The sequence below is a fragment of the Hippichthys cyanospilos genome, chromosome 3, assembly GCF_059441005.1.
Source record: "Hippichthys cyanospilos isolate Australia breed blue-spotted pipefish chromosome 3, RoL_Hcya_1.0, whole genome shotgun sequence".
NCBI classification, from domain to species: domain Eukaryota; kingdom Metazoa; phylum Chordata; class Actinopteri; order Syngnathiformes; family Syngnathidae; genus Hippichthys; species Hippichthys cyanospilos.
Genome location: NC_142371.1, coordinates 10,040,816 through 10,055,726, shown reverse-complemented (window position 1 = coordinate 10,055,726; position 14,911 = coordinate 10,040,816). Strand labels below are relative to the sequence as shown.

At 37.3% G+C, this 14,911-nt stretch overlaps 1 protein-coding gene across 1 annotated transcript in view; it reads left to right on the top strand.

Moving 5' to 3' along the window:
• The first annotated feature begins 13,926 nt into the window (after window positions 1-13,926).
• The window catches only part of zfpm2a (zinc finger protein, FOG family member 2a), a 136,415-nt gene continuing 135,430 nt past the window's right edge, over window positions 13,927-14,911 (top strand). The window contains exon 1 of the mRNA XM_088411081.1: window positions 13,927-14,316. Within this exon, the coding sequence (XP_088267207.1) occupies window positions 14,277-14,316 (40 nt within the window). The 5' untranslated portion in view covers window positions 13,927-14,276. The remainder of the gene's footprint in view (window positions 14,317-14,911) is intronic.

Sequence of the window (14,911 nt, the reverse complement as noted above, 5' to 3'; positions counted from 1 at the left end):
GATCAAACTTGTTACTCACCTAATAAAAGTGACAGGTTTTATCTAGTGCTATGACCATGCATTTGAACGAGTTGAACGTCTCTACAGCTGTAGTGTTGCATACATGCCTTAAAGGCGTCTGTATACTCCCGCGGGCGTCCACGGTGGGTACGTCACTGCAGCAATGTGGCGCATAGTTTGGCTTTATGGTCCCACACATCACACGTGCATTGCTGGGAAATTGTGTTGAAGTTTCACTTAAGGGCATGCATTGTCAATAAAGTTTCCTTTGCATTGTTCTGTTCTTTTACAGAAGTCGCATTAATCCGACTCGCACGTAACAAATAAGCGACAAATGTCACAACCACGTAACAACTGGAAGAACTGGAAAAACTACTGCTAACACAACAACTGCTAACAACATTAGCAGATGAGGCGAAGACAACTCAATAGAGCTAGAACGAAGTGTATTTTGTCTCTCTTCTCTTTCTATCTCTCCCTTTCACTGGGAGTGCACATAATGCCATGACCAAAAACCTCACCCCTCCCCTTTTTAATTTTGTCCCTAAATCAAGCAATGCGCATGTGAGACAATTTTGGGCCATTTAGTGTCCAGACAGAGGTCATATACAAGTTTAGAAATGTGAATGACTTAAAAAGAAAAAGACATTTTACAAAAAACTCAGAATTGGGCATGAAGCCCTGCAGTGTGAACCCAGCCTAAATAAACCAATCACGAGACAGCAACGCGGTTCCAAGTTTTGATGAACAAATTTGGTGCGGCACTCGAGCAGACTTAAAACATTCATCCTGTGTCATACCAGAATGATTTAGAACCTTTGAAATAACTAAAATTACATGTGTCTATCTCATTTTATTATCATGAGCCACATTGTAGTGATAGTTTCTGTCAGAGGGCTGGAATGAACATGCGGTCAAATCAATTTTAAGTGTGTTTGCCACACACTTGACTAGTTTTGAAATCAGAGGCTGGCAAAAACTGTTCAAAAGAGAGATTGGTAAACAAAAAAAAATATATATTTTTTTTTGTTCTCAAATTATTTTTAAAAGTTGAAGACCACTTGCCAGTTTGGTATTTTAGCCAGAAACTTGAAGTCAAATCACCATTTAGCGGGCCATATAACATGATGTGGTGGGCCAGATCTGGCCCCTGGACCTTGAGTTTGACATCTGTGCTTTAGTACCTTTCAAACATCATTTGTGTTGGTCAAAAAATTTTTTTTAAATCATAAATGTCCTTTGTATAACAGAAGAGATCAGTTAGCAAAAAGAAACAACTTAATTATTAATAAATATTTGTCCACAAAAATTAATCAAAGTAATTTTACACATGTTCTCAAACATAAAATAATTATAAATAAATATTTTACCACGGAAAAATATTCAACATAAAGTGTCCTCTTTTGGGATCATAGTAGAGATCTATTCACAAAAATAAATCATTAACTTAATTATTAATATTTATCCACAAAAAATAATCAATCTAAAGCCTGTACCAAAGATAATAATGATTATAAATAATATCCATTCACAGAAAAATATTCAACTTAAAGTGTCCTATTTTAGGGTCGTCATAGAGATCTGGTCACAAAAATAAATCATTAATTTGATAGGTAATGAGAGGTGGCATGTGACAAGATGGGTCAAACTATTCCAGTATGAGTGAAAAGCTTCCTTTTTCAAATAATGAAATTGAAAAAATTACTGAACTGTCTGTTGGGTTTTGGTTGTGGGTTTTATTTTGGAGGGTTATGTTCCTTTCGGTTTGCATAGTTCCTGTTTCTGTTCGTTTTATGTCATTTCAAATTAGTTTTGATTTGGTCTACCTGCCCCTCGTGTGTTTACCAAACCGCTTTTCCTGCCTTGTGTTCCTGCCTGACTCCCGTCTCTGAGACGACCTGAGTCTGGGTCCATCACCCCCGCTACAACGCCTGCCTATCTCTCTGCCTAATCCGACCGTGACACAGAACATAAAATTTGTTTTATGAACAGATATTTTCCTGAAACATTTAATCAATTCATCAATTATTTTTGTTTTATTTAAAATCTCGAGTACCTCCTGGAGTTCCTTCAAGTACCCCCAGGGGTACTTGTATCCCCATTTGAGAACCACTGTCAGGTCAAGTGAATTGATATCATATAACATAAACTTAAGTATAATTTCCTCACATTTTGTCTAAATTGTTAGTCACTGAATATCCAGAAATACACTGGAGCCGGAGGCCAAGATAATCTGCGAGATACTCGCAGCGCTGACATTTTCTGCACAAGTGGACTAGTGGTGGGGTCTTTGGGGTAAGGTGGGACAAGGTGGAGGTGCAGGGGTGTTGGTTGGTACTGTATTCATGAAGCACCTGCGGCTGTGACATCATCGCCTTATCACACATCATGTATCACCTGCAGCTCCACATCAAGCCCTAACAGACAGATTCCATCTGTCATCTCTGAGAGAATCTCACTATAATTTACTCCAGGCCAATCTTACAGCACACAGTGTTGTTTTTTTTTTTTTTTTTTTGCCTAGTCATGTCTCTGTGTGTTGCAAAGAGGGAGGGGCGCTGCTGTATCAGATGTAGCTGTTATTTCAAAGCACAACTCTGGGTGGGTTAGCTGCTTCTTTTAGTTTAATTCACCGTAAACGTGTCCAAGTTGACTCGTTGTTCCGCTCACGCCACAGAAACGGAATTTGTCTGTCACAAGCGACATGTTTGAAAAAAAAGAAATCACATCATTTTCAATAGAGTACATACACATATTCACCTCTTCGATTTGTATGCAGTAGCTCCTTTCTATGACTACGAAGGAAAATATGCAAAAAACAGATGATCATATTTAAAAAGCAAAAACCAAAAAAAAACAAGTTGTATCAAAAAGCACCCCGTAATTAGAAAGACTAATCGACATTAATGTCTTAATACCAAAGGAAGTGGGGAAGGATAATTAGTTGGGGCAGTTCACACTCATTTCCTCTACAGTCATGCTAGTAATGAGTTGATGCTACGTTAAATGGCCACCCACATACAACAGCTAATTGCAGGACTTCACCCTCAAGCACCCTCCTAGTCATAGAGACAACAGGGAAATTGGCCATTTCTGCTCTCCTGGGTGTCATTAATAATACATGGCACTTTTTTCACGACTTAGACTGTCCCAAAAACCTGAGCGATCGTTTTCTGGATATTATGGAATGTGCTATCTTCTGATGTGTGGTTGTCTATTGCTATGCATAGCAGAGTGGTGTATACTGCCCAAAATACATAATACATATAGCCCAGTTGGATTTTTCCTTTTTCTTTTGTTTTTCTCTCGCATTTTTGTAAAAAATAATTTCAAAATTACAGTACACACTCTTTATTTATTTATTTATTTATTAACGCAATTCTTAGAGTGCAATTCAAATGACAATCATTGTAGTGACTCTCATTGAACCTCCCGGGCCTTCGGAAACCGCTTACCAAATTTAACTGTCGTTCACTCCGAAAACAAACCAATGTAGATTTATTCATCCATATTTGAGCACAGTGAAAATGTGTCACTGAAGCTGTTAAATGAAGTACTTGATAAGAGTATAGTCACTGCACATCAGTTTAATCTCAAACACCAATGTTTCAGATTTAAATTGTAGCAATTACCAGAAACGCTTTGAAAACTAACAGGATTGGAGTCTGAAACGACAATAAAAGTACAAGTAAAATGCGTCATACTTCTATATGTTTGGAGATCATGTTCTTCATTTTACGATGATGATGGCCTAAAACTACAAATAAAGACAGAGGTTTCTCATGTTTCTACTATCCTAGTATGTAATTCTATGTTAGTGAAATTGCTGAATGGTTTATGCAAATCCAAGCTTAAGTTTGAAAATATGCAATTTATTACTCAACAAATAAATGGTTAAATAAGTTGAATGGGAAGAAAACAAAAAGTCGTCCATGCACTGTTCAAGTGTAACCAACCAATGTCTTTTAAACTTTATTATTCTTTTTCAACGGTTTATAAATCTGTATAAATCTCTGACTCTCCACTCCAGTTCCAAAGGAGTCATCGGTTGGGAAATGATAGCGTAGACAGGAGATTTGTGACAGCGAAGAGCATGAAACCCATCAGTTGATGAGTGGAAATCCCTACTTTCTAATTAATAGAGGTACACAGGCCAGAGGGATAAGGAGGATCAGGGAAATGAAATCAGAAAAAAGATAGCATCACTCATTTCTGAGGTCCATTGTCACACTTCAGAATCTGCTGTAATGAATCACTCAAGCATTCCACAGATACATTTGAATGGTGAGTGAAAATTCATTGTCCGGGGGAGAACATTCGATAAGGATCTTTTCTCTTGCCTCTTCTTCTTTTTCAGCCTCGTTTCCCCGCCTTTTGTCAAAGTGCCCTCTGATCAAAAAGCAAAATCAAGGCCCTCGCAACAGGTGCACATTCTGAAAGGCTGGCAAACTGCAAGTGGACTGGAAAGCTATCTCTGATGAGAAGAATGACCCAATAGGGATTTGCTCCATGGGGTCCTTTGAGAAAGTTGTTGTGGGCTAAAATGTGCATTTTATGGATATATTTTCCTTTGCATACTTTACACTACTGACACAACTTTAAACACTTTTCTCACTAACTATAAACGTAAGTCCAGACAACATAAATTAGAGGGGCAAAACACCTCATCATCATCGTCCATCCAGTCGTTTTCTATAGCTGCTTATCCTCACAAGGGTCGCAGAGTTGCTGGTGCCATTCCCAGCTGACTTCGGGCAGTAGGTGGGGGATACCCTGAAGTGATTAATTGCCTGCCAATAGCAGGGCACACGGAGACAAACAACCATACATGCACCCAATCACACTTAAGGACAATTTAGTATGTCCAATACATCTGCCATGCATGTTTTTGAAGTGTATGTACTAGAGCAAGGGTCGGCCCCCCAAAATGTTGAAAGAGCCATATTGGACCAAAAAAACCCAAAAAACAAATATGTCTGGAGCCGCAAAAAAATAAAAGCCTTGTAATGAAGGCAACACATGCTGTATGTATCTATAATAGCTATATTAGCCTACTATCAAAATGATTAACTACAAATACATAATGAGGCTTCATGATGAAATGTTTATTTTTCCTGCAGTGCATCCTGACACACCACATGACTACTCTGTTGTGCGATGCCGCCTCAAGTTTAACTGAATTACAATATTAATGAATTATGTTTCATTGCTTTGATTAAATTAAATAAAGCGGATTTTAGAAGATTTTATTCATGAGGATTCGAAAAAAAACAAAATGGTGGCCCTTATCTGGGCAATAGAGTGCAATAAAACGTAGCCTGCATCTATAAAAATAAAACATCAGCCACATACCTGCATAAACGCGCAGTCTGTTCAATATCGATCACATCACTGCCAATTGAGTATGCTGGCGCTGAATTAATGTCCTTGATTTGTTGATCGGTATTGCCTGCCATTTTAATCGTACTTTCATTCACTGTCTTGGCGGAGAGAGGCATGTCTTTTTTTTTTTTTTTGTATTATCCCGGTTTTGTTTATGAAGTCCTTAAATTGGTGTTCTGATATGTTGATGAATGACTCCATGTAGTCACCACTGTAAACGGTTTGCCACGTTTTATTATCTCCTGGGTTGCAACGAAACTTGCAGCAGTCGTGGAGTTTGGAGATGTATTCCACTTCTTAAATATATTTTTGCGCTCCTCTAATTTCTGCAGAAGTAATGCAATCGCACTTTTTCTCTCATTGCCAACTGGGTACTCGGCTGTAAATGTAGAAGGCCTTCCCTGAAAATGTCGTTCCACATTGATATTTTTGTTATTTGACAACTTCTCGCTACAGAGCAAACATTCAGGCAATCCTTCTGCATTGGCAACGAATGCAAATGATTCGGTCCGAGAAATGTTGAATCTTCTGTTCTCCTCAGTTATTTTTCTCTTTTTCCCTTTGGGATCCATGGCTCATGGCCGCCGGTTTGTTTACAACGGCCACTTGCCTAGCATCCTGCCCTGCTAACAGAAACGCGTGTCTCAGGCTATGACGTAATTCTTCGTTGACAGAAATGTTGAAATGTAATATTTATTTTACACATTTTTACAGCATTGGAAAATGTTAAGAATGTTTTTGTCATGTTTGTCCCCCTACAGAAACCACATTAAAACGAAAACAATATTTTTCTTCCCCATCTTTTTCCATTTTTAATCATTTTTGAAAAAGCTCCAGGGAGCCACTAGGACCTCGCTAAAGAGCCGCATGCGGCTCGAGAGCCGCGGGTTGCCGACCCCTGTATTAGAGTGTGTACTATACTACAACAGTACTATGTCAGAGGTGCACAAAGTCATGATGTCACACGTAGCCAGTTCTCGAAAGTCAAACTAGCAGCAGCAGGATGCACAAAAATGAACAATTCACATTAAAAGCAAAGATTTTCACCCTGACAGGTAAGTGGAGAGAAGAGACAGTGGAGCCAAGGTACACTCTAGCATCTTGCTTTACAAAGCTTGTAATTTATATTGTTTCTGTGTTTGGTACATGTAGCACCCACTTCAACCTGTGGGCCTGGAAGGGGGCTCCTCCCACCTGTGGTCTCTTCTGGAAGTTTCTGATTTTCCCCAAACTGGGGTTTTTGAGTTTTCCTTCCCCTTCTGGGAGCTTTGACAGGGGATGCTGTTGTGTACCTTATACTGAAAAGATGTCTCTGTACGACTTCTTTTCTCGAAAGAGGTCTCCACATGACCTCTTTTCATCTGTGAAGCCCTTTGAGACTTCGGTGATTTAGGGCTATATAAATAAAATTTGATTTGATTGATTGAAAGAGACTGAAAGAAGAGTCGCCTGTGCCTTGTACCAAACAAGAAGAGGGGCTAACATTTCATGCATGGACATCGAAAACAACATAGTCTTTTTTGCATTTGTAAACCCATGTGACTCACAAAGGGGCTTTGACCATCTTTGCAATATGCTCGCTGCTACACAGACTGGAACACGTTTCATGCTTTGTCCATACTCTCAATTTAATCGCTCACTTGAAAAAATGTATTTTCATATCTTGTTTGTTTAATGTTCTGAGAAATATTGTTTTTTATTTGGGCAACGGTTTTTCACATAATATTTTGGTACTGCAATCTCCTGTGAAATGACAATATATCTTGTTTTGAACCTTTTTTATGATAGAGATGCACTATATTTTTGTTTTCTCTTATTTTACACTGTAAATGGAACACAATTTACAGCTACCTTCAGAAAATGGCAGCTGTCCACATGCTGTATTTGTGTAAAAATGCATGTTTCGTACAAGTCAAAATTTAATAGTTAAAAAGAAAAATGACACTCTGTCTCCCTTTGTTATTCAGTTTTGCAAAGCCATCTGAACAAGTATGATGAATCAATTGCACATCTATAGATGAAGCAGAAATCTTTATTGATTAAATTGGATCAGAATAGAATTGGATCGGAAACCCAAATACATACATATATATATATATATATATATATATATATATAATTTTTATATTATATTTTGTAATGTGTGTATTTATTTGCTGTGCTCAAAAAGAGTTAAAACAATATATTAAATATAATATTTATTATATAAATTTAATAAGAGAATGTATGAAATTTTGGGTACATTTGTGATGTGTACGTTTTATATACAGTACACAGTATATGTGATTTTATTTATGTATTTATTATTGTATATGAATTATGTCGAATGTGTTACTATCTTCACTAAAATCAGGCATGTCCAAACCCAGTCCTCGAGGGCTGCCTATCCGGCATGTTTTGGAGGTTTCTGTCCTCCTAACACACCTGATTCAAATGATCAGCTCATCAGCAAGCTCAGCGGAAGCCTGACAACAAACCTGATCATTTGAATCAGCTGCATTGGATGACGGAAACATCAAAAACATGCAGGATAGGCGGCCCTCGAGGACCGGGTTTGGACATGCCTGACTAAAATAAACTATCAAACAAAGGGAGACAAAAAAGATGCTATTGAAGAATTGATTTTGAACTGCAATTTAACTAACAGATATCCATTCATCCATCCATTTTCTATAAATATGTTGGGACTAAACATGAAGGCTTGTTCAGTCTGTTAAAGAGACGATGTTGCTGTTGGCAGACAATTACTAAAATTTAAATAAGTAAAAATATATATAACTATAATATATATTTAAACTTCATATACCATCATATACCATCTTTTTGCATACATATCTGATGTTATTACCTGCAGCTTATAGTCCAGTGCGGCTTATCCATGACAAAAATCTATTTTTGCCCACATTTTGCTGCTTTGGCTTATATAACAGTGCGCCTAATAGTCCAGAAAATACGGTATGTGTGTATATATATATATATATATATATATATATATATATATATATATATATATATATATATATATGTATGTGTGTGTGTGTGTGTGTGTGTATTCTGTTGGTGTTTCACTATCATCCTTGTATCCAATTATAATTATTTAATATTTGACCACTCAAAGTCTGCATATGAGATATTGAGATATGAATATAATTGTATGTTACTTTTTAATTACAAAAAAAATCTAACTTGTAGATGATGGGCTGTAAGGTGCCATTGCATTGTTATTTTTTTTTCATCCTCGTTTTCTGATTATGTGAGCTGGGCTCCTTTGCTAAGCGATGATAAGCAGAATTTCCATGTTCTCTGCATAATTAATCCATCTTTGCCTCTCTTCATGCCAACTCTGGCGTTATCGCCTGCACATGCCTGAATTGCAAAAGAATCCTCTCTTCAATTGGAACTTATTGATATTCTAAAAAAAAAAAAAAGAAAAAACTGTAAATCCCTAAATTTAAGCCACAGATTGTTAAATGGATTAATTTCGCGGCAATCGCTGGCATCTATCAGGGAGACAGGCAAAGCAAATTGAAAGTGTCTCCTGTTTGTGGAGTTTTACTTCCAAATGATAGGGTTTAATGGCATGTTTTTATTTCTAGTGTAAAATTACCATCTATTTGCATGTCATAAAATACTTTTATACGGTTGAAAATTCAGAGGAATTCCTTTCAATGGCTGTCTTTGGCTTTGTGATAACAACTTCAGCTTCCCACATCTGGACGCTTTTGATACTGGGTGAAAGGAATGTCTGAATATTTAAAATGTTTATCTGTTTTCATCAATGGTTTCACCATTAAGGATGGCTGTGCCGTTTGCATGGAGCTTGGCAGATGTAGATTTATTTCCTGAGCTGTCTACGGCCTGCCTTTCTCTGAATACATTGCATTTTTCCATTTTACTGTGCACTGATGCCTCTGCATATGTAATAAACCAGCAGACACACTTATAAAATACATCAACAGACATTATTACCATGGTGTTTTCCAGTGTTGGTCTTGCATTTTAGAATAGGACTCAGGATGGGATGGATTCAAAACACATATAGAATCTTTACATAATATATTTTGCAGAAGCTAATAATAACCTATATATAATGTACTTGCCCTTGTAGAAATTAATCATAAAAAAAAAACAATGTTAAAAGTGTATGTATTTGTGGAAAAAGAACACATTAAACTCAATTTATTTTTAGTTTCAAAGGCAAGACACCGCAAAATACCATTTGGTTGATCGTAGAATTAACATTGAGTTACATACCAGAGCTTTGTCATGGATGTTTTAACTGTTAATCAGTGCAGCTAATGGGAGAACATTTATTTTCTATTTATTATGTTATATATATATATATATATATATATATATATATATATATATATATATATATATATATATATATATATATATATATATATATATATATGTGAATATGCTGCACCTTTGACACGGCATAACAGAAGTGATGTGACCTAGAGGGTGCAACATTGACCAGTCAATCGCACCACTGGTGTACAAAAACTAGTAATAGTAATCAATAAATTAGATATTGCTTTACCTAGTGGTAGAAACAGCAGACAGCATTTTTAGACTGAAGAAGTATCGCAAACGTATAGACTAGCACCGTAAATTATGTGACATTGAGTGAGTGACAAATTATATGAGAATTTAGGTAGGGAGTTAGTAAGAATTATGTTTGTGTGTGTGTGTGCGTGTGTTTTCTGTTTTAAGTTCATGCCCCTGTCCATGCATTTTTTTTTATCTCTATGTGTTTTTATTTTTTTTGTCAGTTCGCTCCCTTTTCACTTTTGTGATTCCATTTTTTGTTTTTGCTCATTTTTATTATGTGTTTTTATTTATTTGTTTGCAGTTTTTTGTTTGTTTGTCTTATTCCTGTGTTTGTAGAGATCTGCAGATAGCAGCATGTTTGCCCCCATCAGCCACACTACTAAACCAATGTTCACAAAACAACTTCATCAGGTTTTCAATTTAGGATCTCAGTGGTATGAAATATTTAAAAGGAAAAAAAAGTTAGGGGTGGTATTTACAGCTTTCGAAGTAGGCGGTCCCACAATTAATTTGAGCGCTTGTTTAACCACAGACTGCATTCCTTTACTTTCAACTGTCTGATCAGTGTTCTCCCTTCATGGAGCAGCAGTTACTCGAACTAAATATGTCCTTGAAACTGAAATAGGGTATTTAGTGATTTAATCCATCAAAAGGCAATTGTTATCCCCTGGAGATGTTACAATCTCAGATTTGACCACATAATAGGACACTGAGATTAAGACTATTCAAATATGCTACTCTGTTTCCTTTCCCCTCCGCCTTCATTTATTTACAGTTATAGTCATTTCTCCTGAGACGGACATAATCTGTTTAACCAACCTATTTTTTTTTTGCCCCTACCCCACTTCACTGGTGTGAAGTTTTTGGATTAGTGACATTGTTGTTTTTTAAACATAAATGTGTTCTTTGTCAGGAATCTATATATTTCATTTTAGTGATAGCAGAAATGAGTTTGAAGGCAGGTTGGGAATCGAGGGTGCTTGACGGTGATGTAGAAAATAAAGCCTCTTGGAAAGAAGTGCCACTGAGGCCTCCAGGCCCGCGGGTGGTTTTAGAAGCTTAGCCAGCAGAGTGGGCACTCTCTCAGACATCTGTTTGCTTGCTGCTGCAGGAGCTGCTAGGAAAGTATGTGCATGGGCTCAAACGCAACCTGCATCAGGACAATTAGTAGCTCCAGTTTGTAAGAACTATTCAAAACTGTGGTACATATTGAAGTAATGTTATATCATGAATCCAAGGTGATTTCTATAGAACGGTGGCACAGGCCAACATGCATGTGGGAGCTCACACAGACACAAACACGCATACACGCACGCACACTGACACACTCACTCGCTCCTTTGGATACCAACCAATCCCCAACAGCCAGAGGGTGTCACCACAGCAGGCAGAATCATAACACTGCTGTCCAACTTTAGCTGCTGAGGCTGCTCTTTAAGGATGGAGTTTCTGTCCAAGGGATGGCTGTCACTCCCAGTGCCACCGGACATGTGTGATCTCCTCAAAGACATCAACCGAGTAATTTGTCATGGCCAACACTACGGCATATATGCTGTACATGCAGCACAACTGCTCACTTGCATGCAGCTGTGAAGAAATATTTTATTCAGGACAAGACAGGATTATATATATATATATATATATATATATATATATATATATATATATATATATATATATATATATATATATATATATATCCATTATGGACAGTAACTTGGACGTTAGGGACAGATTGTCATGGCACTTTTATGGCAGTGTTTATCATACAGTATTATCGTATGATGTCAGTGTAATATTAAGTGAAACATGGAGAAAGGTTTGCCTATCGTGTTGTGGAAGTGCAGTCATGTAATTGGAGGCAAAATTCTAAATAAATGCCAACATTTAAATTGGAGACATTTAGAAGTTTGACCCCCCACCACCACCGTAACTATTAGTTTAAATCCACCCCTTTTTTTGTGAACCAATTTGACCATCCAGTACATTTAGCCTAAAAAGGTAACATTTGACTTGGATGTCAGTTTTTGCTTTTGTTCAACAGCTGCACAATTTTATTTGTCATTAATATGCACCACAAAAGCGCATTGGAGTTAATAAATATAGCTGTAATTTTTGTGAAATCCATCACTTGTGCTGTAACTAATCACATTACTTAAGTAGTATTAAACGTATTTACTCACATGACACAATAAGATAGCTGTGGTCTTGCCACTGAAACATTTGTCAAATACAGTACTGAAAATGATCCAGCCACAGACAACACGCCTTCCCTGCACTGACACTGAACGACAGCCCCCAGATGTAACTTGGCAGTTGTAATCAAATGATTTAGCACATCAAATCAACCTTTCCCCTAATAATCTGATTATGTGGCTTGGCTGTGCAACATCCCAACAGCATACAGTATACCTTAACCTATTAATATGACCAACCTTGTGTCAGTGATTTCCCCTGTGATGGAAACAGTATCATGTTAATTATCACAGCCATCTGGTCTGAGCGGTGAGGACAAAAAAAAAAAAAACAAAAAACACTCTCTTGCTGGTGCAGATTCGCCCCTGTCAATCATGCGCTGCTTCAAACAAGTCACTGAGGCTCAGGAACAGCAGAGAACAACCATGCTACAGTCACAGGATTTAGGAGTGGCGTTAAATTAATCTTCAGCTGCCAATTTTGCTCTCTCTCTCATGCAAAACTTTGCTTCTAACAAATATTATTATTGATTTGGGACTGGAAGAGTATGAATATATTGGCCGTATTATTTGTGGCTTGACTGGCCAGTGTTTAACCCTATCAAATGTTCCAAACGTATAATCAAAATAGCTGTCATTTTGTATGATTTGCACACACAAAAACCCTATGTTGGTAATTAATCATTAAAAAAAAGATCAGATTAACCACATTGCCATTTTTTATGAATAGGGTTAGGGTTATTTTTGTTTTAACATGAATTCATGAATAGCAGTTTACACACTGTACATACCTTTTCAACATTAACCAGCTGTCATGGTTTTAAAAGCAATTGATTTACTGTTCACAACTGCCACTGCCATTTGGCTCATTACAGCGGCATATGCAAAAAAGAATTAAAGAAAGCTTTCACTTGAAACTGAAGCCACAGGAGGATAGAGGGGGAGCACAGGATGAGAAGGCTTGCAAAGCAGATGCTCTTATGGAGGTGAACCACCACTGACCGTCTGTCACATGAATTATTCCGTAGTTTTAGACTCCATTCCAAACTTGTGGAATTGGGTTATGAGATAATTTCACAGGCCACTTGCTTGTCTTCCTTTGCAGTCCAACAGGCTAATTGAAGAGAGTGATTTTCAGTTTGGGCAACTATTCAGAACGTGGGAATCTATCTTTGAATATTGAAGAGGTGTTTTTTTTTTCTTCTTCTTCTTCCTTTGCATTTTTTAATAATGTTTTTAAGACAGTCTCTTTTCAAATATCAATTACCTTTTTGAAAATTAAAATGCAAATCCGCTTTCTGAGAATATCCCTCTGTATACACCTACATATTTATTTCAATGAAAGGGGCAAATACAGTACTATTTACCATTTATTTACTTATTTCAGGAAGACTTCATATTCCCTACGTGTGGATTAACAATTAAAAGGTGAGACTAAAAAGTAAATTTTCATTTTATCTTCATTTGATCATTGCAATTCATCGAATCACTTTGTTTATTGACATGTTGGCATTCTGAGTCGAATATTAGTATCAACAAAATTATTATTATTGCTAATAATACTAATTAATAATAACAATAATAATAAAAATTTAATGATGGGCTCATATTAACAAGTAGATGCATATCTAATATACCAATAGTATCAAATGACAAAGTATTAAATGCATGTCAACAGAAGTTCACTGAGCCATGGCTACGGTGGCGGGTGAGGAACAAACGTTATCTTCAAACAAAAGCGCGAAACGCCTTCACCTCTACAGTCAGAGCACGCGGAACACAGCGAAGCTCGGCAGCTTCATTACCGAAAGGAAAGCGAGAAAGAGAGGGCGCGAGAGAGTGGGGGAGAGAAAGAGAGAGAGAGAAAGAGCGTGCAAGCATGTGAGAGGAAGAGAGAGAGGAAAAAGAGAGAGGGGCAAAGCCAAAGCCAGAGCAAGGGAGGACAGAAAGATAAAGAGAAGACAGACGGAACGATAGACGTTTAAAAAAAGTAGTTATATTACAGCTTTTCTTCTTTTCCCCCTTCTGAGTTTAGCGCGTGCACCAGTATATAAACAAATAAAAATCTGCTTGGATGAACCAAAACATATCGATCTGTCAACACTACACCTGGATTCACTGACCGGCCACGCAGCAGGCATGTCCCGAAGGAAGCAGAGCAACCCCAGGCAGATCAAACGTAAGTTGTTTTTTTTTTTTTTTTTTTTCCCCGCTATGAATACATAATGTCGACTTTGTAAAGATCACTTAATTATTTGATAGTTATGATTAATCAGATGTAACATCAAAATCAACTGTCGTCATCACGTAACGGAAAACGCGCTCCCCTCACACTTATTTGTGTTGGTTCTAAATATATGAGTTCCGGTCCAAATCCCATGGTGCTGCTTCGTGGCTCAAAAGTTATAAGAAAAGGTACAAACTAGCTCAGTATAGTCATTTTTTACTCTGTGTTTTGGTTCTAGTTTCATGTACTTTCCATCCCTACGTCTTAGATCAGTGCATCGGATCAGCGTGTTCCTCCTCATTTGAATACCCAAAGTGAAATTGGACATCGCCTACATGGGCGCAAAAACATAAGAAACGTGTGGTTTTAAATTACTGCCAATTTGTTATTGATTTGTACTATTAGGTGTTTTTTGCCACGGTGTTTCTCACGCAGGTGAGCGTACATACTCACTCACACACACGCACGCCCATGCACGCGCACCCACGCACACACACACACACTCACACACGTCATTGACCCTGATTACATGCTTACACCTTTTACC